General features: G+C 48.1%; 11 protein-coding genes across 11 annotated transcripts; 4 read left to right on the forward strand and 7 right to left on the reverse strand.

The window, feature by feature from the left end:
* The first annotated feature begins 12 nt into the window (after positions 1–12).
* Positions 13–1,766, forward strand: ASPBRDRAFT_652984 (uncharacterized protein). The gene is made up of 3 exons (XM_067628524.1): positions 13–270; positions 335–540; positions 641–1,766. The coding sequence occupies exons 1-3, from the start codon at positions 254–256 to the stop codon at positions 1,504–1,506; spliced, it is 1,089 nt and encodes a 362-aa protein (XP_067477506.1). The 5' UTR covers positions 13–253; the 3' UTR covers positions 1,507–1,766.
* Positions 1,767–2,026: 260 nt separating this feature from the next.
* ASPBRDRAFT_32123 (uncharacterized protein) lies at positions 2,027–3,070 on the reverse strand (the record flags this gene model as incomplete). Its single annotated transcript, XM_067622982.1, has 1 exon — positions 2,027–3,070. One exon carries the CDS (start codon positions 3,068–3,070, stop codon positions 2,027–2,029), a length of 1,044 nt encoding a protein of 347 aa, XP_067477507.1.
* A 413-nt stretch (positions 3,071–3,483) lies between these two features.
* Positions 3,484–5,937, reverse strand: ASPBRDRAFT_156939 (Ser/Thr protein phosphatase family protein). Its single transcript, XM_067619414.1, has 2 exons — positions 5,510–5,937; positions 3,484–5,438 (listed from the first exon to the last, which is right to left on the reverse strand). The coding sequence occupies exons 1-2, from the start codon at positions 5,829–5,831 to the stop codon at positions 3,784–3,786; spliced, it is 1,977 nt and encodes a 658-aa protein (XP_067477508.1). The 5' UTR covers positions 5,832–5,937; the 3' UTR covers positions 3,484–3,783.
* A 333-nt stretch (positions 5,938–6,270) lies between these two features.
* On the reverse strand, positions 6,271–7,603 carry ASPBRDRAFT_45551 (alpha/beta hydrolase). The gene has a single exon (XM_067625438.1). It carries the CDS (start codon positions 7,444–7,446, stop codon positions 6,493–6,495), a length of 954 nt encoding a protein of 317 aa, XP_067477509.1. The 5' UTR covers positions 7,447–7,603; the 3' UTR covers positions 6,271–6,492.
* A 234-nt stretch (positions 7,604–7,837) lies between these two features.
* On the forward strand, positions 7,838–8,945 carry ASPBRDRAFT_67218 (uncharacterized protein). The gene is made up of 2 exons (XM_067628858.1): positions 7,838–8,577; positions 8,639–8,945. Exon 1 carries the CDS (start codon positions 8,097–8,099, stop codon positions 8,547–8,549), a length of 453 nt encoding a protein of 150 aa, XP_067477510.1. The 5' UTR covers positions 7,838–8,096; the 3' UTR covers positions 8,550–8,577; positions 8,639–8,945.
* Positions 8,946–10,339: 1,394 nt separating this feature from the next.
* ASPBRDRAFT_56960 (uncharacterized protein) lies at positions 10,340–12,829 on the forward strand (the record flags this gene model as incomplete). Its single annotated transcript, XM_067627659.1, has 4 exons — positions 10,340–10,746; positions 10,803–11,211; positions 11,249–11,468; positions 11,916–12,829. The coding sequence occupies 4 exons, from the start codon at positions 10,340–10,342 to the stop codon at positions 12,827–12,829; spliced, it is 1,950 nt and encodes a 649-aa protein (XP_067477511.1).
* Positions 12,830–13,575: 746 nt separating this feature from the next.
* ASPBRDRAFT_197950 (Zn(II)2Cys6 transcription factor) lies at positions 13,576–14,844 on the reverse strand (the record flags this gene model as incomplete). Its single annotated transcript, XM_067621154.1, has 3 exons — positions 13,576–14,127; positions 14,182–14,638; positions 14,702–14,844. The coding sequence occupies 3 exons, from the start codon at positions 14,842–14,844 to the stop codon at positions 13,576–13,578; spliced, it is 1,152 nt and encodes a 383-aa protein (XP_067477512.1).
* Positions 14,845–15,337: 493 nt separating this feature from the next.
* ASPBRDRAFT_182007 (SDR family oxidoreductase) lies at positions 15,338–16,403 on the reverse strand (the record flags this gene model as incomplete). Its single annotated transcript, XM_067619968.1, has 3 exons — positions 16,059–16,403; positions 15,907–16,001; positions 15,338–15,842 (listed from the first exon to the last, which is right to left on the reverse strand). Exons 1-3 carry the CDS (start codon positions 16,356–16,358, stop codon positions 15,338–15,340), a joined length of 900 nt encoding a protein of 299 aa, XP_067477513.1. The 5' UTR covers positions 16,359–16,403.
* A 468-nt stretch (positions 16,404–16,871) lies between these two features.
* Positions 16,872–17,828, forward strand: ASPBRDRAFT_32130 (uncharacterized protein; the record flags this gene model as incomplete). Its single annotated transcript, XM_067622983.1, has 1 exon — positions 16,872–17,828. One exon carries the CDS (start codon positions 16,872–16,874, stop codon positions 17,826–17,828), a length of 957 nt encoding a protein of 318 aa, XP_067477514.1.
* Positions 17,829–18,017: 189 nt separating this feature from the next.
* Positions 18,018–19,135, reverse strand: ASPBRDRAFT_129489 (uncharacterized protein; the record flags this gene model as incomplete). The annotated part of the gene is made up of 2 exons (XM_067618142.1): positions 18,018–18,705; positions 18,768–19,135. The coding sequence occupies 2 exons, from the start codon at positions 19,133–19,135 to the stop codon at positions 18,018–18,020; spliced, it is 1,056 nt and encodes a 351-aa protein (XP_067477515.1).
* Positions 19,136–21,432: 2,297 nt separating this feature from the next.
* On the reverse strand, positions 21,433–24,641 carry ASPBRDRAFT_76802 (uncharacterized protein). The gene is made up of 8 exons (XM_067629335.1): positions 24,219–24,641; positions 24,006–24,128; positions 23,622–23,935; positions 23,000–23,559; positions 22,663–22,936; positions 22,428–22,603; positions 22,187–22,367; positions 21,433–22,121 (listed from the first exon to the last, which is right to left on the reverse strand). The coding sequence occupies exons 1-8, from the start codon at positions 24,266–24,268 to the stop codon at positions 21,577–21,579; spliced, it is 2,223 nt and encodes a 740-aa protein (XP_067477516.1). The 5' UTR covers positions 24,269–24,641; the 3' UTR covers positions 21,433–21,576.
* Between the last annotated feature and the right edge of the window lie 774 nt (positions 24,642–25,415).

Consider the following 25,415-nt stretch of genomic DNA (forward strand, 5'->3'; position numbering starts at 1 on the left):
ATCTGCCCCAACGGAGAGATCCACACCCCCGAATATCTGCCCCAATTCTGACAAATGTTCCTCACTGCACCCGCCAACCCCAGACAGAAACATGATCGATTTAAAGACAGTGGGCCCCTAGATACATGAGGCTTTATGAGATAGAAACTGGTAACCACATAAAGTAAGAAAGCTACCAGGAAAATAACAGAGACTTAAGAAAGCAACCACAAGCCTCACGGATTGACTTCCTACGCAATAAACTCCGCTCACAATGCCTAGAATCTTCGTGTAAGACATCCAATCGCCCACTCACAATTGATCACCTTCGCTAAAACACATGCCTCACATAAAGTACCGGCATAACTGGCCTCATTGGCGGCGACTACCTACACATTCTCTCCGAGCGCCATGCCGACTGGGAAGTTGTCGGGCTCGTCCGCGACGAGAAGAAAGCTTGTGTTGTGGAGCAACATTACCCATTCGTCAAAATTGTTCATGGCAGCCTGGACGATATAGAGCTGCTTGAAGCCGAGAGTGAAAAGGCTGATGTCGTGCTTAGTATGTCCCCATCTTATCAACCTGTTGTTCAGGACTCCGTCACAATCTACACTAAAATCCTTATTGCATAACGAAGCTAATGGAATCAATGCATGGATAGACTTCGCAAATTGTGACCATCTCCCCGCCGCGGAGGCTATAGTCCGAGGCCTATCTCGACGCACCACACCCGGCTACGTGATCCACACCTCCGGGGCAAAGATCATTGCTTGGGAGATGGAAGCCAACCCCAACACTTGGGGCAAGTATATGCCGCGCCCTTATAACGACTGGACGGGCGTCCGGCAACTCACGCGTGTGCGTCCAGAGTACAACAACAACAGCAGCAGCAGCAGCAACGAGGCCACCGACTTCCTCCCCGACTGGGCGGCGCATCGCGACGTCGACCTGGCCATTCTCGAAGCCCATCGAAGATATCCAGGTCTCGTGCGAACCGCCATCGTCTGCCCGCCAACCGTGTACGGTCCGTCGCGGTTCCCGTTGCCAACTAGATCGATTCAACTGCCCCGTCTGCTGAATGTGTATTTGCGCCGTCGACAGGCGTTCACTGTCAAGGGAAACAAGAATGTCTGGAATATGATCCATACACAGGACATCTCGGAGATGTATGTGCTGTTGACGGAGGCGGCTGTGGAAGGGCGTGAGGGGCAGGATGGACAAGCGCTGTGGGATGAAGATGGATATTATTTCGCGGAGCAGGGGCAATTCGTCTGGGGCGAGGTTATCCAGGCTGTGACTAAGTTGGGCTATGCGAAAGGATACTTTGATTCTCCGGAGCCAGAGTCACTTACTCAGGAGCAGGTTTTCCGGTTTTGGTATGGTGGGCATATGAATATGAGTACGACGAGTTTGGGGTCTGCGCAAAGGGCGGCGAGGCTGTTGGGGTGGAAGCCTAGTGAGAGGAGTATTTTTGAGGATTTAGAGCGGACGTTGGATCATGAGGCGAGTCTGCTCGGTCTTGCTTGACGTTAACGAAGAAATAATCATCACTGATTGATTGATCCAAGCCTCGCACAGATGCAGCACCCTTGGAGCACTTCGACTAAGCGCCTGCGGCAGACGAGGCCACTGATTGACTGATTGATTGATTGATCAATTCTATCATAGATAATAGGGTCTTCTACCTCTCAAATATCTTTTCAGTGTTAGTCAAGGTGACTATCACTGCACCATCCCGGCCACCGGCAGACGAGGCCATCAGGCTGCGAACTTTGCTATATAACTACAGGATCCATGTTCCATCACGTAATCAGTTGCATCCGCCAAATACCGTAATATAGGAAATGAAGCTATTCCTAACACCTACTGACTAGTAAGAACGCTCGTAGTTGATTTCTTGTACATGCCCCGTGGATCCCAGTTCTTCATTTTTGCCCGTTCTCCTGTTGACGAAGTTATATGCAGTATTAATATGTCGCACTAACTTGATCGCCTAAGCTACTTGGAAAACGGCGGGGTCTCCCGTCCACCCATGCATTGTTGTAAGTCATTGCGGCATGAGTAACAGTTGAGATAGCTCTTCTGATTCGAAAGCAGAAGTGGGTGTAGGAGTCTGAGTAGCCCACGAGGACGAACAAGTATCCACGGATGAAGGCGGTTCCGGTGCCCACGGGAGATGGGGGTACGCGCCCATCTTATCCTGGACATATTTGGCGATAGCGTACATAGTAAGGCTATCGGCGTTCTGAATGACCCAGAGACCCGGAGTGAATGTAATGCGCCCTAAGGCTTTGCATAACAAGGGCCCGTAAGCACTGAACCACGTGGTGCTTCCATCGGAATTTCTGTACCCGACCTTCATATCGGTGATGTGATCATTGCTCCCATACTGGTTCGCCTTCGATACCCAGTCGATATGTAAGAGCTCGTGCAACCAGACGCGGGCCTGATTATCATAGTAAAAGTCCATATTGGCGAAAATGTCGGGATCGTCATATTCGCTTCGGTTCGTGTATCGCATCACCTCATCGAGGGTCTGTAAGCTGAAATAGTCCTCGCAAAAGTTGATATATGCCACATCATATATGCTGTCATTTTGGCGCGCATACGCGTGAACTGGCGATGGACACTTTGACTCTGGGTCATCGCAGCGAACGGACAGTTCCCAGTCGAGCCAGGATGGGAACCAGCCGGGTTGTATGGTGGCGAGGTTCGTGAATATCTCTTTGAATTGAGTCCTCTGGTCGAGGTTCCAGAGTGGCGGGGCCAGGAACTCGAGTGCAACATACTCATTGTAGTCGATTCCCTTATGAGCTACCCAGTATATATGGTTCATGATTTTCCATGACTGCTGCCATCCGGAGTAGATTTGGGTGCGCTGGGCTTTGGAGCATCCATCAAAACCATCTATATTCGTGTAGAGGGTACTGAAATTGTATGAAGTAAACTCAGAGAGATCGTAATTACTCAGCGATAGAGCAGTCGTGAATTCGTCTTCTGCGGCGAGCATGGCATGTGGTGTGATTGCTCCTCCTGATAACCCAATGAAAGCGATGACTGCGATCACCAAACCCGCTATAAGAGAGGCCATGGTGCGCTGCCTTTGAATATAGGAAGGCTTCTTTCCTTTGAGTATCAGATAATGCTCTTAAACATGCGGCCAACACAGCCTCGCGCTATGCAATGAAGCTGAACATGGCGGGCGAGCGAAGAGTTTGAAGAGGGGTGATTAATCGCTTGGCCAGACTTGGCTAATCAAACTAGTCTAGCCCATTCCCATGGCCTGGAGCCTAGTTGATTCTGCCAGTTCAGGCCTGTCAGGATTCAATGACCCTGTCAGCAATTCCTCAAATAGGTAAGGTTCCTTCGGGGGTTGCCGCCGGCTTATGTTGGGTTTTAAGGAGACTTTCCCATATCGAACTTCAATTGTAAGTTTAGACTTCTATTTTACTGTGAACCTAAACGTAGGCATCTCCGGCTATGTTGCACCTATTGACGTACTTTGGCATGAGCAGACCTATTAGTATCATATTCATATTCAATCATAGTCATTTTAATCGTTCTCCTGACGGAGCCTGGAGGAAAACTAGCCATCATTACAATATATCTCTTCTGTAGTCTGCCAGTCCGGCGATCTTGATGCATGTTTGGGGTTTTCACATTGGCCAAGCCTGAGGAAATCGACTGCAAGGCAAACAAGAAGGATGTAGAAGCTCCCCTTCCAGAAGATGTATGAACTAAGATCCCAGCCCTTGGTACAACACTGTTGAATGAACTACAGCATACTCCCCTCCATTTGCCCGCTCATGGTCCGATCTCGCACGTAGGCTTCTCGTTCCAGACGCTCTTCGCGTATACCTTCAAGAAGTCCCTCGTGGTAAAGGATTTATCCATATAGTTTTTCACTTCCTCCTTCTTGCGTTTAAGTAAGTCCAGAACATTCTTTTGCATGTCCTCGGTAAACACCACGTCCACTGTCTTTGTCTTGCCCTCGTCAATATCGCCTTTGACTTGCAGATAATACGGATGCGCATATTTCTCCACACGTGGGATATGCAGCGTGTCATCACCGCAGTCCACAGAACTGGCAGAACAGTCCCCGAAGTCATCCTTGGTGACATGTCCAGGGTTGAGGTTAACATTCAGGTCTCTTGCATGGTGGCTAAGCACGTTCTGCTGAGAATAGCCCGCATATGGACTAGCAGAGAGCTCCAGACTATTGGATTTGCAGTCCTCCTTCGGCTCCTCATAATCACAAGTGGAACTCTTTTTACCGTTCAGCTTGCATTCAAGCGTCTTTGCGTCCTCGTAGGGAACATCTGCCAGGTACAGAAAAACATCCGCATAGGAGCTGACAGTTTCGGCGTCTCCCACGGTGAATGGGCCTTGGTAGAGATCATAGCGGATGCCGTAAGTATTGAATATGATCAATCTGGACGTATTATCGCGATTGACTGTAGTGTTCAGTGCCGACCTCACTAACGTGTAGATATTATCCGGACAGTTGTAAGGGCTCGATGCGATATAGTATGACCGGGGAGCGCAGCCGAGCTCTGTAGTAAGATTTAGATCGTGCCGAGTGGCCTGGATCTCCTTGGTCACTTTCTTTCCAAATGGCGTATCAAAGTCAGCGGGGACATCAGGGCCAGTTGCTCCTATAGCATGGTATGCGAACGTCTGGCGATTGAAATCGAGGTAGCGACGGTCCAGGTGAACTGTTTTCTGCGGACTAGAAGACGACGTCGGGTTGTGCGGTTTGCATGTATTTGTTGGCATGGGGACATCCGTCATTGTTTTCGACCCGTTCCAGGTGTTCGACGGCGCGACACCGCTGAGAGCAACCCATCCCACTGTGTCAGAGTATCGGCCGGATTCGAGGCCAGAGGATCCGCTGTCATAGCAGATGAAGTTGCGCGTGTGTGAGTGGCCACCTAGGACTTGAAGAGGGATCTCGGGTTTGTTCTGCCGGAACCAATCCTTCATGCACATCAATGGATTCTGGTCTCCTTGGTATTTGGTTTTAATCTTGCAGCTCTGACCGATATCGGCATGTCCAATAAGCAGATATAGGTCAACAGGCTGGCTCGTTGCATTCTTGAACCAATCCTCTTTTATTATATCTTCATAGCCATAGACATGGACGTTATCGGGGGCTTTGAAGTCCTGGACAGTGAGCCCAAATGCCATGATCCGCAGCCCGTGGTCCGTGGTGATATATCTGTATTTTTCCCCGATAGGCACATCTGTGCCATTGATCTCCACTTTGACATTGCTGGACAGATAGTAGGAGCCATAATATGAGACTATATCTTCAACTATCTCATCCGTGACGTCTGGGTGATAGAGATCGTTGTTACCAATAGTAAGGAGGTCATAATCCAAAGTGCGAAACAGCTTATTAGAAACCTGGCCTTCGGGAGTAGTCAGATCGCTGAGACCATTTCCAGTCACAAGGTCGCCTAAGTATCCCAGTCAGTCAATTTTAGTGCACGGTAGAAAAAGAATGGAAGACGAGCAGAGGTGGAAATACCGGTGTCCACAACGAGAAGATCAACCTTTAGTTGATCGGCCTTGTCACGCATATGCTTCACAAAGGAAACAAAATCACCCCAATCAGCACCATAATTGACCTCATTCAAATGACCCTCCAGCCATCCATGCGTATCGGTCGTATGGATGAAATTGATCTCCCCCCAGGGAAGAGGCCTAGTGGGCCAGTGTGTTGTGTTGTGCGAATCTGGTTGCATTCGAGGGGCTATCTTTGGGGACTTTAGCCGGTCGGAGCCATGATCCTGCGCAAGAGCAGCTGGAAGGGCGAGTAGTGCCGCCCATGCAAAGGTTGACCAGGTCATTATGAGGTGTATAGGATGCTTCCAGATACTGGAGGGTTGATTGGGACGGCCGGGCGGAACTTGGCTTGACACAGGCAAAGCCAACGAATTGACATTGGTGCAGGACTCTTCTACCAACAGACACTGTTCTTTCCACTTCGACGTTGGCCATATATGCCTTTTCATGTTGGTTGAAAGGGAACCCTTGCCGCGGAGGCGCCAAATGGACGTGTCATAGCTGAGATTCGATGCTACCTTCGATACGGCGTTCCATGGGCACGACCAACAACCACTTGGTTACATCGAAGTGTCAAAAACGTTTCTCTGCATGCGTGTCTTACCATCGAGAGGCTAATATTCTGTGGAAATGTCAGAACTCATATTTGGAGGACCCTGTTTTATCCCCCTGCACTTAAGGGCCTAGAATGAAATGTCCCAACAACAATCCACAGTTGCTTAATCCGGCGTCAGGGTCACAAGCTTGAGCTACTCTAGGGGTATCTATGAGACCAACGTCTATGTTTATATTTGACATTGCCATTCGATGTGTTAGACCGTCTTTCTGTCGGAATAAATGCATTGCAAGGCCGTTGTATTGGTAATGCATTAATAACTTGGCTGCTGGCGATTTACAGCACTAAGAAAGTAAAAGATGTACACACTGAACCTCTCGATGTTAAGATCAGGCGTCCGAGCACTGCCTTACCCAGTCCGCAATCTTCGGTCCAACGTCGTCTCCTGGCAAGCCGATAGACAAAGCATAACTAACATGATTATGACCAGGTAAAACCTCAAAGCGAGGGAGACGACGCTGACGTGCCGCGTAGAGCTTCACAAAGTCCAAATTCCCTTGCACGCACTCCTCGAAATCCCATTCCGCTAGCATCACAAAGAGCTCGGGTGTTGGCGCAGCAACCACATCTGCATCTTCAACAGGCGGCAGATCCTCGAAGATGCCGTACGCCGACCGGGAATGAATAGCAGCATGATCGGTTGTCCCATAGTACTGCTCCATGGTCTCGCGTCGACCCTTCTTGGATAGATCATACTTCAGCGCCGCGCTCAGAAGCAACACGCCGCGTACGAGACTCTGCCCTTCGTCCGACTTCAACCTGTCCGAGTAAAGCGCCATTGCCAGATGGCCTCCACCGGCGCTTTGTCCGAGTGCGAAGATGGCGTTCCGGTCGCCTCCATACTGATGCACATGATTATGTAGCCACGTGAGAGCAGAGGCGACATCTTCCTGTCCGTCTGGATATCGAGCCTCTGGCAGGAGACGATAGGTTCCCAAGACGCCAATCATCCCTCTTGATGCGAAGAAGCGGCCGATATTTGCGTGCATGTGCGGAGTGATGGTGTTGTCGCCTAACTTGAATGCGCCGCCGTGAAAGTAGACGACCACTGGGAGAGTCGCGTTCGTTGTGGTAGCATCGGCTGGCCAGAACACATCTAAGCGATGCCTTGGATCCGGACCGTACTTGACGTTGTTCTCATATCTGATTGAAGTATCTGGGTTCGCTGGTTCCAGAGATGCATGACGGGCTTCAAATAAGTCCTGACAAGCCGTGTTGACTGCACCATCCCAACGGCTCTTGAAGCCGAGGATGAACTGTTGAGTTTCGGGCGCTAATGGCATGCTGTTCCAGATGTGGTGTACAATGTACCTTTCAGGGAATTTGAAGTGCTGTTTAGATCTTCACAGGCCAGCGAGTTCAATGATTTGGAATTAGCATTGAGTAAGGATGGGGTTGGTGATAATGTTAACACTCACAGACAGATGAGGTGAACTGATGTGAATTGAGGTGAATCGAGGCGGGGTTAGGAATGCACAGCCCCGCATCACACTAAACTAAAATAAACAGTAAGAAAAAGAACGAATTACTGCTAGTGAAGGGTCACTAGTTACTAGTAGTGCGTAATATTGAGGGTTTCATGAGTGTACGCTAATGTGTCTATCCGGACATAACCCATTTCACTGCATAGTTGGATTACTGTGAGCGATCCCCATCTCTGTCATTCCTTTGGATCTTGCCTGCACTGAATCGGGACTGTCCTGCACAGCTCAGGTAACTTAGTACGCCGCTGTGCCCATAAAAGGGCCTCATCCTCGCGTCATTTGGTGAGAAAGATCAGCAGAACCACATAAAATACTCATTTGTCTACTTTTCAATCCTTGTCTACCATGGTATTCTCTATTAAAGGATAAGCTTCTCATCCAAACCCATTCTACTACCCACATTGAACCCTTGCCATGTCATAAAAAGCATACAGTGCGACAAGACCAATATGTCAAACCAGTTCCGTCGGAAATGGCACACGTTTCTGAACCTCCCCCGCCAATCCAACATATCCTGGCACAAGAACCGCCTCAGCGAAGAGCTATTGGAGCGGCGCAAGGCAACAACACCCCTGACCCGACTAAGTGAGACCTCAGACATTCTATTCACATTGTCCCGCGCCCAATACGATGGATTCCCTCTTCCTTTTCGTCCTTCTTGGTCGTGGACGTTTAACGCACTAGCAAGTGGCTACATACTGGGCAAATTCACGTCGCGATGGTGGTTTTATCGTGTCGCGGCGTATTACGCTGGAAAACACGATTGGAGGGCCGTTAGGGAGGTGGTTAATCCGAGGAAGGGGGCGAAACTGGATGAGGTTGCGGGAAGACATGGCATCGATAAGGGGAACTTTGGGAGAGTTGGGAGAAGATTGTTGTGGGTATTCCCAGTTCTTCCCTGATGGACTAATTGCTCCGGGGTTTGGTGTGGTGAGTATCATCGCCCTGTGGTGAAGCTACTCCTGCTTGTATGCTAACTGGTGTCTCTCAGCTGCTTACGATTCATGATTCGACAGGGCCTATGTGAAATAGGAATGACCATTTGTATGCTTGCCATGTGATGGAAGTCTCTATCAAATATATTTCTTGTGGTGCGGACAACATATTCCCAGCTAAATCCAGGCGGTAGGGGCCCCTGGCCGTCCTTCGGGACAGCTCTTTGTGAGGACTATCTACGACCGCTTCAGAGCTCTGGGTAGTGCCAGCTTTGATCTCACAATCTACTGGATCCCTGCGCACGTTAGGATCGAGGGGAATGAGGCTACAGACTCTGAAGTAAAACAGGTGATAGAATACAGGGCTAGATTAAAATAATAGATAATCTAGCTTGCCTCTACTGCTAAGAGGGCTATTTATAGTAAGTTTAATAAAAAATAAAAGAAATAGTAGAAGACAGGATATATAACTATATCTATAAAATATCTAGTTAAGACTCCTAGTAGAAAAATAGTAAAGCTCTATAAAAGTTTACTAAAAGTATACATATCTGTGATTATATAGATATATATATAATAGATTAGACTAGCGCACTTTCTCTATGAAATTAAAATACAGTAAAGCAACTAGTATAATTATAGAAAAGAATTTTAAATCTCTAAATATATTCTTCTAGTATACTTCTGCTTTGTAGGGCTACGCTGGGTAATACTAGATAAAATTACTATATATATAGATCTGGGGGATAAGATAATTAATTATAATTTATTTATATCAGACCCGCAGGCGATCTATTATATTATTAAGTTTATATTTTAAACAAGCTTGCTCAGGCAGTTTAATCAGGTTAAATTTAATTCTAATCCTAAACTAAGCCAGGAATATGTAGGCCTCAGGGCCATGGAGATAGGTATTAAAGATATTAGATAGATAGACTAAATATACCCCAGATTAAGTTATCTGGGGAAGGTACACATATTAGATAAAATAAATATATTAGGAGTAAGAATATAGATAAAGAATAAAAATAAAAGATAGACTTGCAGGCAACTAGCCAGCCAGTTATAATACTTATTTATTATATTTTATATATTTAGTTATATTTAGTTATATTTAGTTATATTTAGTTATAGTGATAACCTTTCTTACACTGCAGCGCGCGTTGTTTCATATATCTACTGCGAGTTTGAGAATTTTAGATGTTTAGGGGCTATATTCTTTGCTTCAGATAGTGAAGCACCTGCATAGCTAGTATCTTATCTAGCCAGCTCAATCGGGTATAAGAATATGAATTGAATTGAATATCCAGATTCTATATAAAGATGCACCATTTTGTGCATATTTCAGAACCACAATGTGCGGCCCTATATATATGGAATAGCAGCAAATCACCTCCATCTTTGTAGAAAAGCACCTATAGTGTCGGTTTTACCGACTATGGGAGGTACCGTATCGAAAACATGGTGACTATATTCACAGTTCAACAACAACAACAAGGCAACCGTTCACCATATCCTCCTGGTAAGACCCGCCGACTATATATTCAACGAAGCAGAGATTTTCAGCGCCGAGAGTGTTGGTGAACAGGATTTGTCGTTAAGAGAACCTAGGCACCTATAAAAAGCCCTTACCCCCTCTGCCTACTCTTGTTCTTCTACTGTTGCCTCTAACCATCAAGAACAAGAGTTCCATTATTATAACTCTTTGGTACTCCATCTACTTCTTCCTATACATATCCCGATCACCACGTTTGACTATGCAAGCGAACACCTCGGACCAAATCAAGGGCCTCACCCCGGCACCCCCGTCCCCTCCACCCCCAGCTCCACTAATTATCGGGCTGTACGGGGTGTCGGGGTCCGGCAAGACGTTTATAATGAAGAAACTTGAACAGGAGCTCGGAGAGATGCGTTTAGCTTTCTTTGAGGGGTCTGAAGTCATTGCTTCCGTCACCACCGGCGGGCTGGACGCGTTCAAGAAGCTTGACGAGGCGGGAAAAGCTGAATATCGCAAGCGAGCTATCTTGAAGATCAAGTCCATTTGTATCGAGACCAGCAAAGTTGGCATCGTGACGGGCCATCTCACCTTTTGGGATGACGAAAGATGTGACCACCCCATGAAGGTTTATACTCAGGAGGATTTGAATACCTTCACTCATATCTTGTACGTCAACACCCGGCGAATATAATCATGCAACAACGAGCAACCGACCCCGAGAGACGGCGTACCAACGTGTCGTCGAGCCACTTGAGCCGGTGGCAGGGATATGAGCTTACCGAGCTTCGTCATCTTTGCGCGGAGAACAATATCCTTTTTGCCGGGCTCTATCCCAACCTGAGATATAAGTTATCGACCGTCATTCGTGACATTGAACGTCACAATCTGGAATATAATTTGGCAGTGGCCAAAAGACGTTTGGACGAGATCCTGATCAATCATGGCGACGACTTGCAGACGGTGGTTTTTCTTGATGCAGACAAGACGCTTGCGGAAGAAGACACCAGTGCCACCTTCTGGCGGATGGTGCAAGATGTTGAAGGCGTGCAGAACCCCCTTGGAGCGTTCTTCAGCAGCCCGATGGGCTATTCATATACTGCGTTCCGACAGGCCATGTTATTCTACGAAGATGTTGGTTCCGGATAAAGACTTTCTTTCCATCTGTGAGAGAATAGCAGAATTGACCCAGCTTTACCCGCAGATTTCCGTGCTCCTCCAGAAGGCGGCCAGACAGAAGCATGTTTGTCCCGTTATTGTCACCTGCGGTCTGCGTCTCGTTTGGGAGAAGGCCATAGAGAGAGCGGGCTTTGCAGATGTCGTCAAGGTCATTGGTGGTGGCCGCATTGAAGACGGGCTTGTGATGACCGCAGAGGTGAAGAGAAGTCGATGCCAGAGGAAACATTGGGTACAAGGAGGTTCCCCGGGCTAGCGCTCGCAAGTTGGAACACTACGTGAAGCAAATGGCAGAGGGAGGCCCTATCTCCGAGTACAGCAACCGTACGAAGGTCCAAAATGATCTTCGTAGCGTCTACAAGTTGATCCGCAGACAGCATCGCTTGTCCAAGTCATCTCAACTTCAGTTCAATGCTCTCTACAAGGAAGTTATCCGTGCCCTCAGCATGAATGAGAACCAGATCATGCCCCAGGAGAATGGGTCTGGCAAGAAGACTGGCAGGAATGGTGTCAAGCGCAACGGCAGCCCCCGCGCAGGTAAAGTGGAAACCATCCCTTTCTTGCATCTCAAGAAGAAGTCTGAACACGGTTGGGATTACAACAAGAAGCTCACCGGTGTCTACCTGGACGTTCTGGAATCTGCTGCGCGGTCGGGTTTTTAGTTGCCCGTGCCCAAGCCGTCCATGGAGCCCGGACTTGGGCGATCGGGGACAGCCCCATCGATTTGCCCATGATGATGGCTGCAGATGAGGCGATTGCCGTGGTCGGTAAGGAAGAGACACGCAGCAAGTCCATGGATGCCGAGCTACGTACCGCAATTCTTATTGGTGGGCTGCAAGCAAGACAAGCCTTGTTGCCATACAATTCGTTGCGACCACGGCTTGATATGGAAACACTCCCAGTTATTTATCTGGAGGATGAAAACATCTTGGCTTCGATCTTCCGCCGCCGGCTCTACTTCTACCACGCAACCGATGAGAACGCGTCCAAAATGTTGAGCACGCCTATGAGAGACGACAGCATCCGCGGGCCAGCTCTCCAGGAAGCTCATAAGAAGGCCGCCCACTACCTGTCCACCAAATTCCTCATTGAGATCATCGGACTTGAGAAGTTTCCTGTACGCCACCCCCAGAACAAACCCATCGACGGATATCGGCTACTCAATGAAAGAGAAACCCTGATCGTGCCCCTGATGCGCGGTGGGCAGCCCATGGCATCGGGTGTCAACGAGGTGTTCCCAACTGCCCAGCTCCTGCATGCCAAGTTGCCCGGCGATGTGAAGAAAGAGAATCTTGAGGGGATCGTGACTGTTATTTTGGTCGATTCTGTTATCAATAGTGGGAAGTCTATAGTTGAGTTCTTGCAGCGTATTCGAGAGGTTAATGATGCTATTCACGTCATCGTGGTTGCTGGCGTGGTGCAGGACCAAGCAGTCAGAGGTGGCAGTCTTATTCGCGCCGTTGCACGCTCAATGGAGATTACCATTGTGGCTCTTCGCGTGTCTAAGAATAAGTATACGGGAAAGGGAACCACAGATACCGGCAATCGTTTGTTCAATATGACTCAGTTGGATTGAAGATATTTGGATTGGTAGTTGCTTTTGGAGAATTTGGGGAACTTGGATTCTCTTTGGAAATCACGATGGGGATGGTTTCTGTGCTGAGGACAGACTTTGACTCTTAATGATATGCATCATACTAAATGGACTGTCTTCCAATTGATCTACTATCTCATATTGTAGTATGTGTCCGACTACCGATTCATTATAGATAGCGCCAGAAATATAGCTACCTTGGCGCGACAAGTGGTGTCTTTTCGATCAACATGCAGGGATATCTCCCAGATTGACACATACCAGGGTGTTGCTCGACGCAGAAGGTCATCAGCCGAACAAACTCACCGGCTATTGAAAACAGTCTGTGTACAAAAAGTCGCTGCTGACTTCATCACAGGCATCGACAATTGTCTATATTTGGGTATTGATTGCAATCGACCTTGTTGGGACGATGGAGGCTGCCAGGAGTGTCGCACAGAACTGGCGAGCCTACCTTGTATAAATAAGAATTCAGCAATCGAGTTCACGAGTTAACTCTTTATTCAAAGAAAAATAGAAAGAGCCCAATACAGTAACTAAGGTACGGAGAGCTATAAAGAGTACAATGTACCCTATGCGGTTTCATGGCTACGATTTAATTAAACAGACTCGGTCAATGGCGATCAAAAAATTAATACATTGGCACTTGTTTATTGTCATCTATATCATTAGATCAAGGTCAACCTTTCGGTTATTCAAGGTTCAATCCTTCCTCTCTGGAGATCAAACTAGTCCAGGAGAATATCCACAATATCGGCTGAGTTTGAGATCCACTCTTGAGGCAGAGGATCATCTATGCTATGGCGGTCCATATCCGCTGTAGCAGCCGATTCCCACTCTTCTTTTGTTACAGCGTTCCACAAAGGAGCATTCCTTGGTGGTGGGAATTGTAGGTCGGATGCACGCAGTCTCCCACTTAGATTACCTGTTTTATCCTCCTGCTTTCGTAGCATACCGAATACCCTGCAGACTTTGAATAACGCCAAGTTGAACCTCTTCACATCCTCAATACTCACCCACGCAAATCCAGGGACAATGTCGTTGCGATAATGCGCCAGGATGTGTGGGTAGTAGAACATTCCTAGCTTCTTGCAGCTTATGACGAGCCTTTCCAGGAGGTCGGCATCTGCTGGAGCAAGGGAAGGACTTAGGTCAATGTCGAGCTCCCCGCCGCCCCTATATAGACCAGCGAATATTATATGCAGCAAGATGGCCTGATATGTCGGGATAGGCCATTTGCAGGCACTACTTGCATCTGCGACAGAGGCATCCCATGCCGCCTGTAGTCTTCCTCGTTAGCCAACAGAGCTATAGCTATGTTGGATATCACTTACAGTCTGCTGACGTATGGCTGATCCCAAGACATTATGCAGATCAATGGCTTTCGATTGAGCTTTGCGTTGCTTGCTCATCCACAGACCAATAACAAGCATTGACTTGATGAGCAATGGTGCCTCATGCTCACCAAATGTCCCTTGATGAACAAACGGCCACCGAGGGTGAAATTCGTTGAAATATATGCTTATGAAATGGCTTTCCGGGTCTAACTTATCACTGTCAGGCTGGGTGGGAGGAGATTGAGACGCCCTTTCAGTGTCTGGCCGGTGATCAACAGGCTGCGCTTCCACCCGCCGCTCAAGGGAACAATGGATTCCACGGCGCAGGCAATTGTTACATGGTGGTCCTCCTTGGCATCGAGTCTTTTGCTTTCGACAGTGGTCGCACGCATGTTTGATGTCGGGAAACTCGTTTACTCCATGTACATTTTGCATATGCCGCCGCAGCGTATCGCTATAAGGGCAGCGTTAGCAACATCAATACAGATAAATATACAAAAGGTGAGAGTCCATATACCTCCGCCTAAACTTCTGGGTACACGCTGGACATGGTCGGAGCTGGTGTTCGGTATGTTGCGCCTCGTGGCGACGAAGGTGCTCTTTCCGTCGATAGCTTGCCTTGCAGTGAGGTACTTGGCACCAATATGTCTTGGGAGGCATGCTGCTACTTCCGCTTACAGCCTTAGAGTGTAGAGGCCTTGTACAATAACAGAGTTGAGAGGAATGTCTCTTCTCTCTCCCTCGGATCGTCCTTCCACGATGGTCGGATTAGTCATTACATCCCAAATAGGTTAGACCAGCTTGTTGAACCCTGGGCTTCTCTTCACACTATGCACTTGTTAACTTGAGAGACTACGTTTGTGGTTTTAGTGATTGATTGATTGTTTTCAGCGGAAATATCAAGGTAGGTACTTTTTGTAGACAGTGATTGCTAGTTGTTCTCCCATTGAGCTGAGCCCGCTTTGAATGTGTAATTCGCCTCCAGGTTTTTACTATCGATACAGTTGGTGGCAATGAATACACAATATATATATGGTAGTATGTGCTAATCCTAAACGATCAATTGGAAACGACAGGGGTAGTGACAAGTCCACCATGCAATAGGCTTCTCATGTTGATCCGACAGGGCAAACATCACCCTCCTGCGTACCATCTAATAGATAAACTCATAATCTCTATCTTCTATCAATAACTTCCTCACGGCATCCTGTGGAGTCATAGGCTCCCTTCCCAGAATCTCCCGCATCAATGGACTTGTTGTGCGAAGCGCGCCCCTTTCAATGTCATCCCAAAATGATGCAATCATCTGAAAGTGTTCCTTCGGCTTGCCACGCTGGTCATGCATATTATTCGGATGCAGGTACTCCTCTTGTGAGACCACATTAAGCTTGGCCTGTCGACCAGTAGTATCGTTAATGATGTCCACAAGTTCTCGGGCAGTGGCTGTTTTCTCTGCCGTGAACAGGACAATTTGATTCTCATAGCCACCACGTATCATGATTCGCGCACTTGCTTCACCAAGTTCTACACGGGAAGTAAATGCTACCTCTCCGTCTCCTGGAAGCGTGACTGTCGTTCTTTCCGGGTACCAGTCAAGAAAGATGGTGAAGCATTCTGCGTATACGCCTTCTCGGATGGAGGTGTACGTAAGACCCGACCTGAAATAGTTAGCCTGGGTTAAGCCTTGCAGAACCTGCATAAAGAGAGGAGGGATAAACTTACTCTTTGAGGAGTCTTTCAGTCAGAAGATGGTCCTGCTGCACTGGAGCCTTGGAGTCGTCTGACAACCCACCAAACGCGAGGGAGGTATACCACACCTAGGATTGTCAGCTTCTTGGGTTCTATTATTCTCAGGTTACAACTGTACTACATACATGCCCCACTCCTGCTGTCTTAGCAGCCTGTACGACCCTGGCGTGCTGCTCGCCTCTGTTCGAACCATATGAACTGACGAAGAACAAGTTCTCAACGTCGCTCAATGCGGTTTCCAGCGACTGAGGGTCATTATAGTCGAGATGACGGAAGGCAATACCACGGTCTTCGAATAGTTGTCGGTTCTGTGGTTTGGATGAGGCAGCCGCGAATTCAGAAAGAGGAACATTCTCAACGAAATAGTTCAGGACGTGCTTTCCGAGGCCGCCAGTGGCGCCAGTAATGAGATACTTCAGTGTCATTTTGTCGTTCGGAAAGGCAGTAGGTAAGAACGCAGTCGATAGTCAAAGACCCTTACAATTATGTTTGGTTTTTCGAGGTACTCCGGGATTATTTATCGAGTCTACTGGGTTAGAATCTTGTAGCACACCATCACCACCAGGCTGGATTTATAATCGGAACGAATTATTGATGTCGCTCGCACAGATCGATGGCCATCGAATCTTGGGGGAAGCAGAAACCGAAAAGACTTTGCTACAAGCTGGAGTATGTTTAAAGTAGTAGTTCAAACCCCGAACCAATGTGCATCAGGTGGGCGCTCCGACATGTCGGCCCTCCCACCTTCGGAGCCTCCACCGGAGCCAAAGATGGTCCCAAATGATGCTTACCAAATAATCTCCACCATTTCTAAGCTTAATTCCACGCAATTCGCTAATATGCAACAACCTTTAGCTATAAAGACCATGAAGAGCAGCCTCGTATCCAGTATGTCAACAATCCCATCAATCCACACAACTCTCAGTTAACCTACCATCATGGCTCCCACTATCCTCATCGTCGGCGCAACCGGCAACACCGGACGAGCCGTAACAGAAACCCTTCCAGGCCTTCTCAAGGCCAGCAAGTCTTTCTCCAACCATCGCATCATCGGCCTGACCAGGTCCCTCGCCAGTCCTCCGGCCCAACAGCTTGCAAAGATCCCCGGCGTTGAGATCATCGAGCAAAACTGGACCGAAATCACCTCCGACTGGCTCCGCGAACATGAAGTCGTCCGAGCCTTCATCGCCTCTCACAACGCACCCAATCAATTCGCCGAGGAATCTGCCTTCCACGTCGCCGCTCTACAGGCTGGTGTTGAGTATGTTGTCCGCATCTCAACCACCGCGGCCAATGTTCGCCCGGATTATCCCGCCTATTATCCGCGCTCGCACTGGGCGATTGAAGCCCTGCTTGGTTCGGCGGAGTTCAGCGCTTTGAAATGGACTTCTCTCCAGCCAAACGTATTCTCAACCTTTTATGTCGCTGTCATCGCTGAGTATATTAAGCAGTATAAGCAGACTGGCGAGCTGGGTCCGCTGAAGTTGATGGCATCGAAAGACGCCCCGGTTGCGCCCATCGACCCGAATGAAGTCGGCGTGTTTGCCGCTCGACTCCTGGCCTTGGATGATCCGACTCCGCACAGTGGGGCGAAGTATGTCTTGAATGGACCGGAAGATATCACTGGCGAACAGCTGGTGGGCTTAGTGGAGAAGCATATTGGCACGAAGGTGACGGACGTGTCGTACCAAGACTTGAGCATGTTGGATGCGCTTCTCGCCAGTGGCTTTGGAGGCCCGGGTCAATCCAAGGCGGTCATGAACTCGACCAGATATGCGGTGTTAACTATGTGGGAAGGGAAGTGCGACGCCTCGACAACTAGCAAGGAGGTTCTGGAAATTGCTGCTCCGAAACGGACGCCTACCGAGGTGCTGGAGGATTTGCTGAAGGCGTGAGAGCTCGTGAGGCACTACTATTAAAGTGATCGTGACTAGATTATTTCCATTCAGAGCAAATAGCATCCATAATTTCATATCCAATTCATAAAGTCAAATAAAACACCATAGATGAATCATTCCCGTTTGCATCCCCGCCTGGTTCCACGCTTTCCATGAACCCCAATGCATCAAAATCTTTCTTAACACCTACTCAACAACAATCATCTCGTTCAAAATACTATCCAAAAAGTCCCTTTGCTCCTGCACCCACTTCCTCGTCCCCTCCACATCAAACGGCCGTCCAGTAAGACCCCTCTCCCGCTCCCTCTTGCGCTGCGCCCGAACCCTCTCCTCAAGGACCTCCATGCGGTATTCAAAGTACTGGGGATACATCTCCTCCAGATTACTGATTCCCCTCGTTCCGGCAAGCAGAATCTCATCGCGCACCTCTGGATTCTTAGGCCGGAACGGCGTCACCATAGTAATTCTCTCCCGGCCACCAACGGCCTTCAAAGCCTGGTGCTCGAGATACCGACCCTGCATGACCACTGCATATCCCTGCGCCGGACCACGGACCTTCTTGATGCTGCCGTTGGGGAGCTTGATGGCGGTTTCACCGCCGACCATGGAGCTACAGTCCGAGAGCATGAGGACGCAGACAAAGGGGAAGGAGTCGAAGTGCCAGGCGAATGCTGGGGTATCGTCATCTGCGGGATTCTTGGTGGATGAGTTGCTCGCTTGGGAAGCAGAAGCAGGTGGTTCGTCGTCCTTGATCGCGACGTTGATGTTGGCGATCTCGTAGTCGAAGGCGGGGATTAGGTCGATGCCAGCGATAGCGGAGATCTTGGAGAGAACTTCGGGGGATTTCCACATGTCGTAGGTGAAGGGGGCCCGCCTATTTGGGATAATTAGCCTTATGTCATGGTGCTAGTATGAATTGGAAAACTGTGTGCTTACTTATGTCCCATGCCCCTAATCATCGTCGGACAGAAATCGCTCGCATACTGACAATCCTTCAGTACGGGCTCGCTGAAAACCTCAGCGCGCAATTGCTCAATGGCCTCTGTTGAGAGAAGGCGGAAAGGCTCCGAGATAGCATTGGGGGAAATGCCTGCCCTCGCGAGGCCGAAGTCGGCCATCTTGTGGATCTTCTTGGGAGGCTCGTAAACCATGTGCTCATTCGGGTCGAAGGTGCGCTTCTGGGGGACTCGAGCGCCCTCAATGAGGGATCGGGGCAGTTTCTTGGTGGGACGTGTGGCCTTCTTGGTTTTGGGCCCGGCGACTGGGGGTGGGGTGTAGGTTGAGACGAGGGCTGCTGGCGCCATGGTGTGGTTGTGGATGGATGTGATCTCAATGTGTATGGATGAACTTGTGAGATGAAGATGAACTTAGAAAGGTGATTGGAATGCGATTGATCTTGTTGGGCTACAGAGCTGTCTCTACCAGGGCTCTTATCCAGATACTTATAGACCAAAGGAGGCCTTGACATGCTAAGTCCGGGGTATGCTTGACCGGAGGGCTTAGGACCCGAGCCGTCATGGGGAGCATAACCTGCATAGGGTCTTGCGCCAGATAAGAGATAGCACCTTCAGCTATCCAATAACAAACATTTAATGCAAGCTATTGCCGGCAGCCGATAATGGTGTCCGGAGGCAAACATGGTTCTATGTTCAAGGACCTGCACGTCTTACATCCCGATAGCCGGCTGGTCAATCGGAATTGCAAACCGGAGTCCAGCTGACTACCCTACAGAAGACCGGCTTGGATCTAGATTCATGAGCCGGGCTGGTATCGGCAAATAGATGTCTGTACTGGATAGATTTACCAAAAGGAGCAATGGATAACAGAAAGACGCAGACACTGACATAATAGCAGAAGAAAGACCTGCCTATCAACTTCGAAGTCCTCCCTACATCTTCTGTCCTCATGATTTACGCCACTGGAATAGTGGACTATATGGGGATAGGGCCGTACGAAGCCAAAGCACCAAGAAAATGAACAGGTTTGCCGCAGTTGCCGTCAGATAATGGTGAGACTCATCCAGCAGTAGCCGACTGATATCCAAAGGAGAGGCCACGGAAAGATAGGGCCAGCGGTTCACGCGCAACCGGTAGCGGACCGAGATACCGCGTTGTTCTCCCGACGCGAGGGTTATTAGTTAGGATGTCTTAGTCTTTACATTCGCAACCAATGCAAGACTTCTCGTATTGAGCCAATAGCGATGTTGTTGGCCACTCCACTATATTGATAAGTATCTTAATTCTCGGAATTCGAGGGCTAGCGCATTTTGTGTACACATCCCCTCAATCTTGATAAGACACTACCAGTGTCAGCAGCAAAGTACGTCCATCCTTCATCAGACATATATTATGCCCCTAGTGAGGTATCTATCGCTGTGGTATCTTAAAATTCCTAGCCTGATATTGTTCTCGGAGCCTCACGGGTTCAACTGAGCTTTGATGAATTGATATGAACGGGACCAGTCATTGTAGATTCTGACAACAAATTATATACCCCCAGCGGCTCACTTATCTTTACATATAGTACCTGCTGATTATTAAGATACAAATTAAGAGTCTGAGAGCTTGCAGATGCAGTCACTAGCAACACAGCCCGTATCGTGCATTTTACTACACTATCATTCCCTCCCCCTCCCCCACAGCTATAGCAAAGAAGGGGAAAGGGGATAAAGCCATTCCATTCACTACTCAAGAAGTCAACCACGCCTGCTTCCATTGTGGGAGGAGGAAAATACCGGGATAGTGAATGTTATAAGATTACATGGCCACCCAGACAAGATCAACGGACGCCTGTAGTGAATCTGCCCGCCCCCTAACAAACATGTCTGCACGATTTCGGACATCATCTAGATTATTATCTCTCCAACGCCTAGGCCTTACAGCAACCAGAAAGAACAGGCAATGGTGTCCGCAGCCAGTTATACTAGTACCCAATTACAACCAAACACGCCCGATATTACTCGAAGCATACAAACCAACAAAACAAAAGTCAACTGACGGATCCACCTCCCCACTTTACCTGCATTTCTCGTAAAACATGCATCGGAGGCGTTGCTGCAGAATGAACAAGAAGCTGAGGCTAAACCACCAATAATAATCCAAACAGTTCTGGTGGTGGTGGTGGTGGTGGTTGTCTCGGCTCGGGTTCGTCGGTAGTAATACGAATCCGATGCCGAGTCTCGGGTTTGGAACCCGATGGGGCTGCTAGATCCACTTGTGTCTAACCTCTATATAACTATATGAGCAGTATGAGCAGCCAGAAAGAGTTGAGATAGTCGCAACGAGATACATGTGAAAACTGCCGTGCTTGACTGTTATCTGAAATTCTTTTTAGACTTCAGTGATAGTTATCATTTCCAGGTCGTTAACAATGTGGGGAAGATAATTGGTTTATCTCGGTTAACTACTGCGGCTTTGTCGGATGGAGAACCCGATCAGCGGAACAGCAGACGCAAGGGATCTATAGCTGGAATTCACCAATCGGATTGTAGGGGAGTAGATGAGGTTGGCTGTCCCTACGGTCTAACTGCTTGCAATCACAGCTATCGGACTAATTTGAGCATTAATGATTGAGGCCTACTATTAATACTGTCGGTATGATTGTAGGAAACATCCACGCTAAGTTATAACGTAGATAGACTCGTCCGAATCAATATGAATTTATAGGGTATATATATTACAGATAGACGCCACTTTGAAACGGGACGCAGGGTGATGGAGTCAAATCCATCCCGTAATCACGTCCATCACATGGATCCATCCCATGATGCCGCTCCAGCATCCAACACGCTACATCCCTCCGTTTGCCCAATCTGATTAACCAGAGAGAAAAACTCGTACGAAGAGATCCCAATACTGTCCAGAAAACCCAAGCTCGGAGCTTGAGCCAAGATAGACGGGGACCCCGGCACCGAAGTCAATGATATTGGACAAGCTGTCGGATCTGCCGACTCGTGGGGTTGATCGACACGACCCGCAATAAAGTATTCCGAGCCAAGCTCGGATTGCGGGGGCGCAGCAGCCAAAGAGGTAGGTAGGGTAAGTGTTTCAAGCCCCCGCCGCTCGATGCGTTCGGCAACTTCGTGGAAGAGCTTTTCTAGTTGGACAAGTTCGGACTTGCGTGCTGCGGCGAGTTTGTTTCCGCGTTGAATCATTTGATCAAGGATGGAGTGAACGTCTTTCATGCAGTTTTCATTCGCGCCCTCGGTGACGTTCGGAAAGACAGCACCGGCCATGGCAATGTGCATGGCTGCGCCGTAGGTGAATTCCATGTCGAAGGGGAGGAAAACGTCTTGTTTACTGTATCAGCCAAACGGTATCCTATGACCTTCTAAATGGCGGTGGAGTCTGACTCACCGAGTAGATTGTCCTCATCTTTGAGTATCTGCAGTGTTTTGATGGCTGACTTGATACCCGCCGAAATTAGACCATCAGTCGGAGCTACAATGCTCTGCCAGTCTTCAAGTCCGTGGCTCAGCCGATCTAGCCGTTCTTTAAGAACTGATAACAACAGGGGGCGTGTAGCTACTATCACACACTGTATTCGCACTCGTCAGCATAATGCAGTGTTGGTAAGTAGTTGCGATGAATTACTGACCTGGTGATATAGCAGCGTCACATGCCTTGTCCCTTTCGACATAGCGTCTACCGAATTTTGGAATTTCACTTCAATGATACTCTCGATCTCTTGGGCTTGGCTGGCAAGGACTTGCAAAATCGATCGCGTGGTCTCGAGGAAGGTCCCCAACTGAGTTTGACTGCATTTGTATATAGCTAATCAGTGTTAGTCGGCTTTGCTTAATGCGACATCTTTCCCAAAAGGGATGACATACATGACAGGATATAAGATAGCAGATGCGACAATCGCACCAGAAGGCCGAGTGTGGCATTGCTCTGCGTTGTTGTGCCGGGTGGGTCGAGGAGGGTGGTGATATCACTGTCATGCAGTGTCATGGACGCACCCACTGATGACGAGATGTGCCGGTCCAGAACGTAAAGCGTCCACCAAAGATCCCTCGAGCGGGCGACAGTCTCCGCTCCGAGCTCATCTTCAGGCAGTTGAGTATGCATCCCGTCCATCTGTGCGATGCGGATGGCGTGTCCGACCTGATAACGGAAAACCATTAGCACAGAACCTTTCGAGAGTCCCACATGATCAGGTAGTCTCACATAGGAATATGCCGAAGATCGATGATCAATACAATAAAGATATAAACCAGTCAAACCGAGCACCTCAATGGCCACAAACCCGCTGCGGGTCAACGTTGTCGGATCCGGCATTAGACTCATAGCTCGCACAAAGTACTTAGCTCCGGGGGGCTCTTTATTGTCGCCATTTGAACGATAGCCCACGGGCAACAAGAATGAATGTCCAAATGCAAGAACTAGTAGAAACTGAACGAACCATAACCGGTTCTTACTTGCTTCCTTTGCTGCGTCTCCGCGATAGAATTGCTGGGTGTGGTGTATAAAGTTGGCTTCATCGAGAAGACGGAAGTTATGACCCAGATGAAACTTGACGGTATTGAACAAGTAGAGTGCATAGTCCATTGAAGGCAAGTTGCTGACATCAGGGTGTTCATTCACCGACAGGGGGGTCCAGTGGATCGGGTAGAGATCACCGTCAAATAAATCTGGTCCGCTACAGTGCGATACGATCTGGAGTTTCTCAGCAATCATGAGTTTCAACCGCGCTGTGAACGACCAAGTTGAGGTAGGGGCGAGCCAGGCTGATAGTTCCATGACGTTAACCAGGCTGAAGAGAGATCTATAATGGGGGCTATAGACGTACTCCAATTTCGTTTGGTGCTGTCATTCTTCTTTATCACTCGGGAGGGAAGCGTGAAGGGGCTCGTCCATATCGTCCTGGCGGTATCCACAAGGGTCGGGTTCTCTGCATGGGGAGAGGCTTTGGAGTTGGCAGGGTTAGTCAGTAAGTCTGGCCGTGCATTGGTTTGCCAGACCCCATTTGGCATCGTACCATCAATATCTGCATCCGACCCGAAGGCCGATGCTGAGGTCCGCTTGATCGACTGTCGGTCCGGCTGGATCTCCGTCTCCTGCCCTTGGCGCTTACCAGCTCTGCCCTGTAGCTCGCGCAGATATCTATCCACCCTCGTAACCCGCATGTCAAATTTGGATGTCGTATGCTTTGAGAATCAGATGAGTCACGCACCTCTCACTGACGATGACTTTATTGACGCCTTCTACAAATCGACACTCAATGCGCCTGCGCTGACAGTTGGCGCATGGTTCATCACCGGTGCATTTGATTTTGCTCGAACGGCATGCAATACATCTGTTGTGTGTCCCTGGAATTAGCAATATGACTGACAGTCCCTCATCCTGCCCGAGGGTAACGTGCAAAGGGAAATGGTTTCAGCCTTACGCGTTTGACGTCCGCTTCAGCTTCCGTGAGGTATTCCGGATGTCTGCCATCGTTTGCAGAGCGACAAGAGCGATTGATGGAATAGATCATACGATCGAGACATGTGAAAACTGCCAGGATCGAGGGGTTGGCCTTGTTGATTATGGTCTATCGCCAGCAGGCGCCAACTCGCGAACTTCGCTTGCCGAGATGCGCCTACCCCGCATTGGTGAGAAATCGCGGGGAACGCGTTGCTTATTTCGGTTAAGATACCCCCCGCTGAATTGAGTTTAAGGTCGTGGAGGGCACCAAGTTGGGTTGTGGCTCTGTAGGGTCTTAACCAGATACGAGGGCTCCAGACAGATTACCACACGTGATAGATCTCCATACCCCGGGCTTATCTTATCTGTTGATGTGCGACTGGATTTTATTGTTCATCCATCGCAGCCATAGGGCTAGCGGAGGATTCCACCCTGTGGACAGTTAACCTAGACAGGACCCCACCTGTCATTGTTAAGAATGTGAATGGTGGTGGTCATGTGATCTGAGGCCACCTTACCATCCTCCCTCTGGCTCCATGTTTCTTCCTCTAGTCACGTATCTCGAGCAACTCATTCCTAGTAGCCGATAGGTTATAAGCCCGGAAGCTCAAAAAAATTAACTAGATATATTAAAATTTTATTAAAATTCATTAATTTTTATCAATTTTTATCAAGAACTACTAAATCTAAACTAATTTTAATTAGTTAGATAACTACCCAATGCCAAGACATATCCAGAAATAAACTAAAAACTTTTAAACCAATCCAAGCCAATAAAAAATAATATAAAATAGCATTAATTAGGGGCAATCCATTACTATTAATAGAACTAAATATGCTACCAGCTATCTAGAACTAAATATACTAGAATAAAAAATATCTAACTATAGTACTACCCAGCATTCTACTAGATCTTAAAGATTATTTAACAGGAAAAAAAGACTTCGAAACCTAATAATTTAAAATATATAATAAGCTATAGATTCTGTACTGTGCACCTATAATTAATATATTAATACTATAACCAATAGCTATAAGCCCAAACTATTAATTATAAAAAAATTAAAATATCTTTATCTTCTCTTAGCTGACTAGTTAGATCTTACAGGATATCTTAATAAAACTCTAAAATAAAAATATAAGAAATTACTACATAGATAAAATATTTAATAAGATA

The sequence above is a fragment of the Aspergillus brasiliensis genome, assembly GCF_001889945.1.
Source record: "Aspergillus brasiliensis CBS 101740 unplaced genomic scaffold ASPBRscaffold_9, whole genome shotgun sequence".
NCBI classification, from domain to species: Eukaryota; Fungi; Ascomycota; class Eurotiomycetes; order Eurotiales; family Aspergillaceae; genus Aspergillus; species Aspergillus brasiliensis.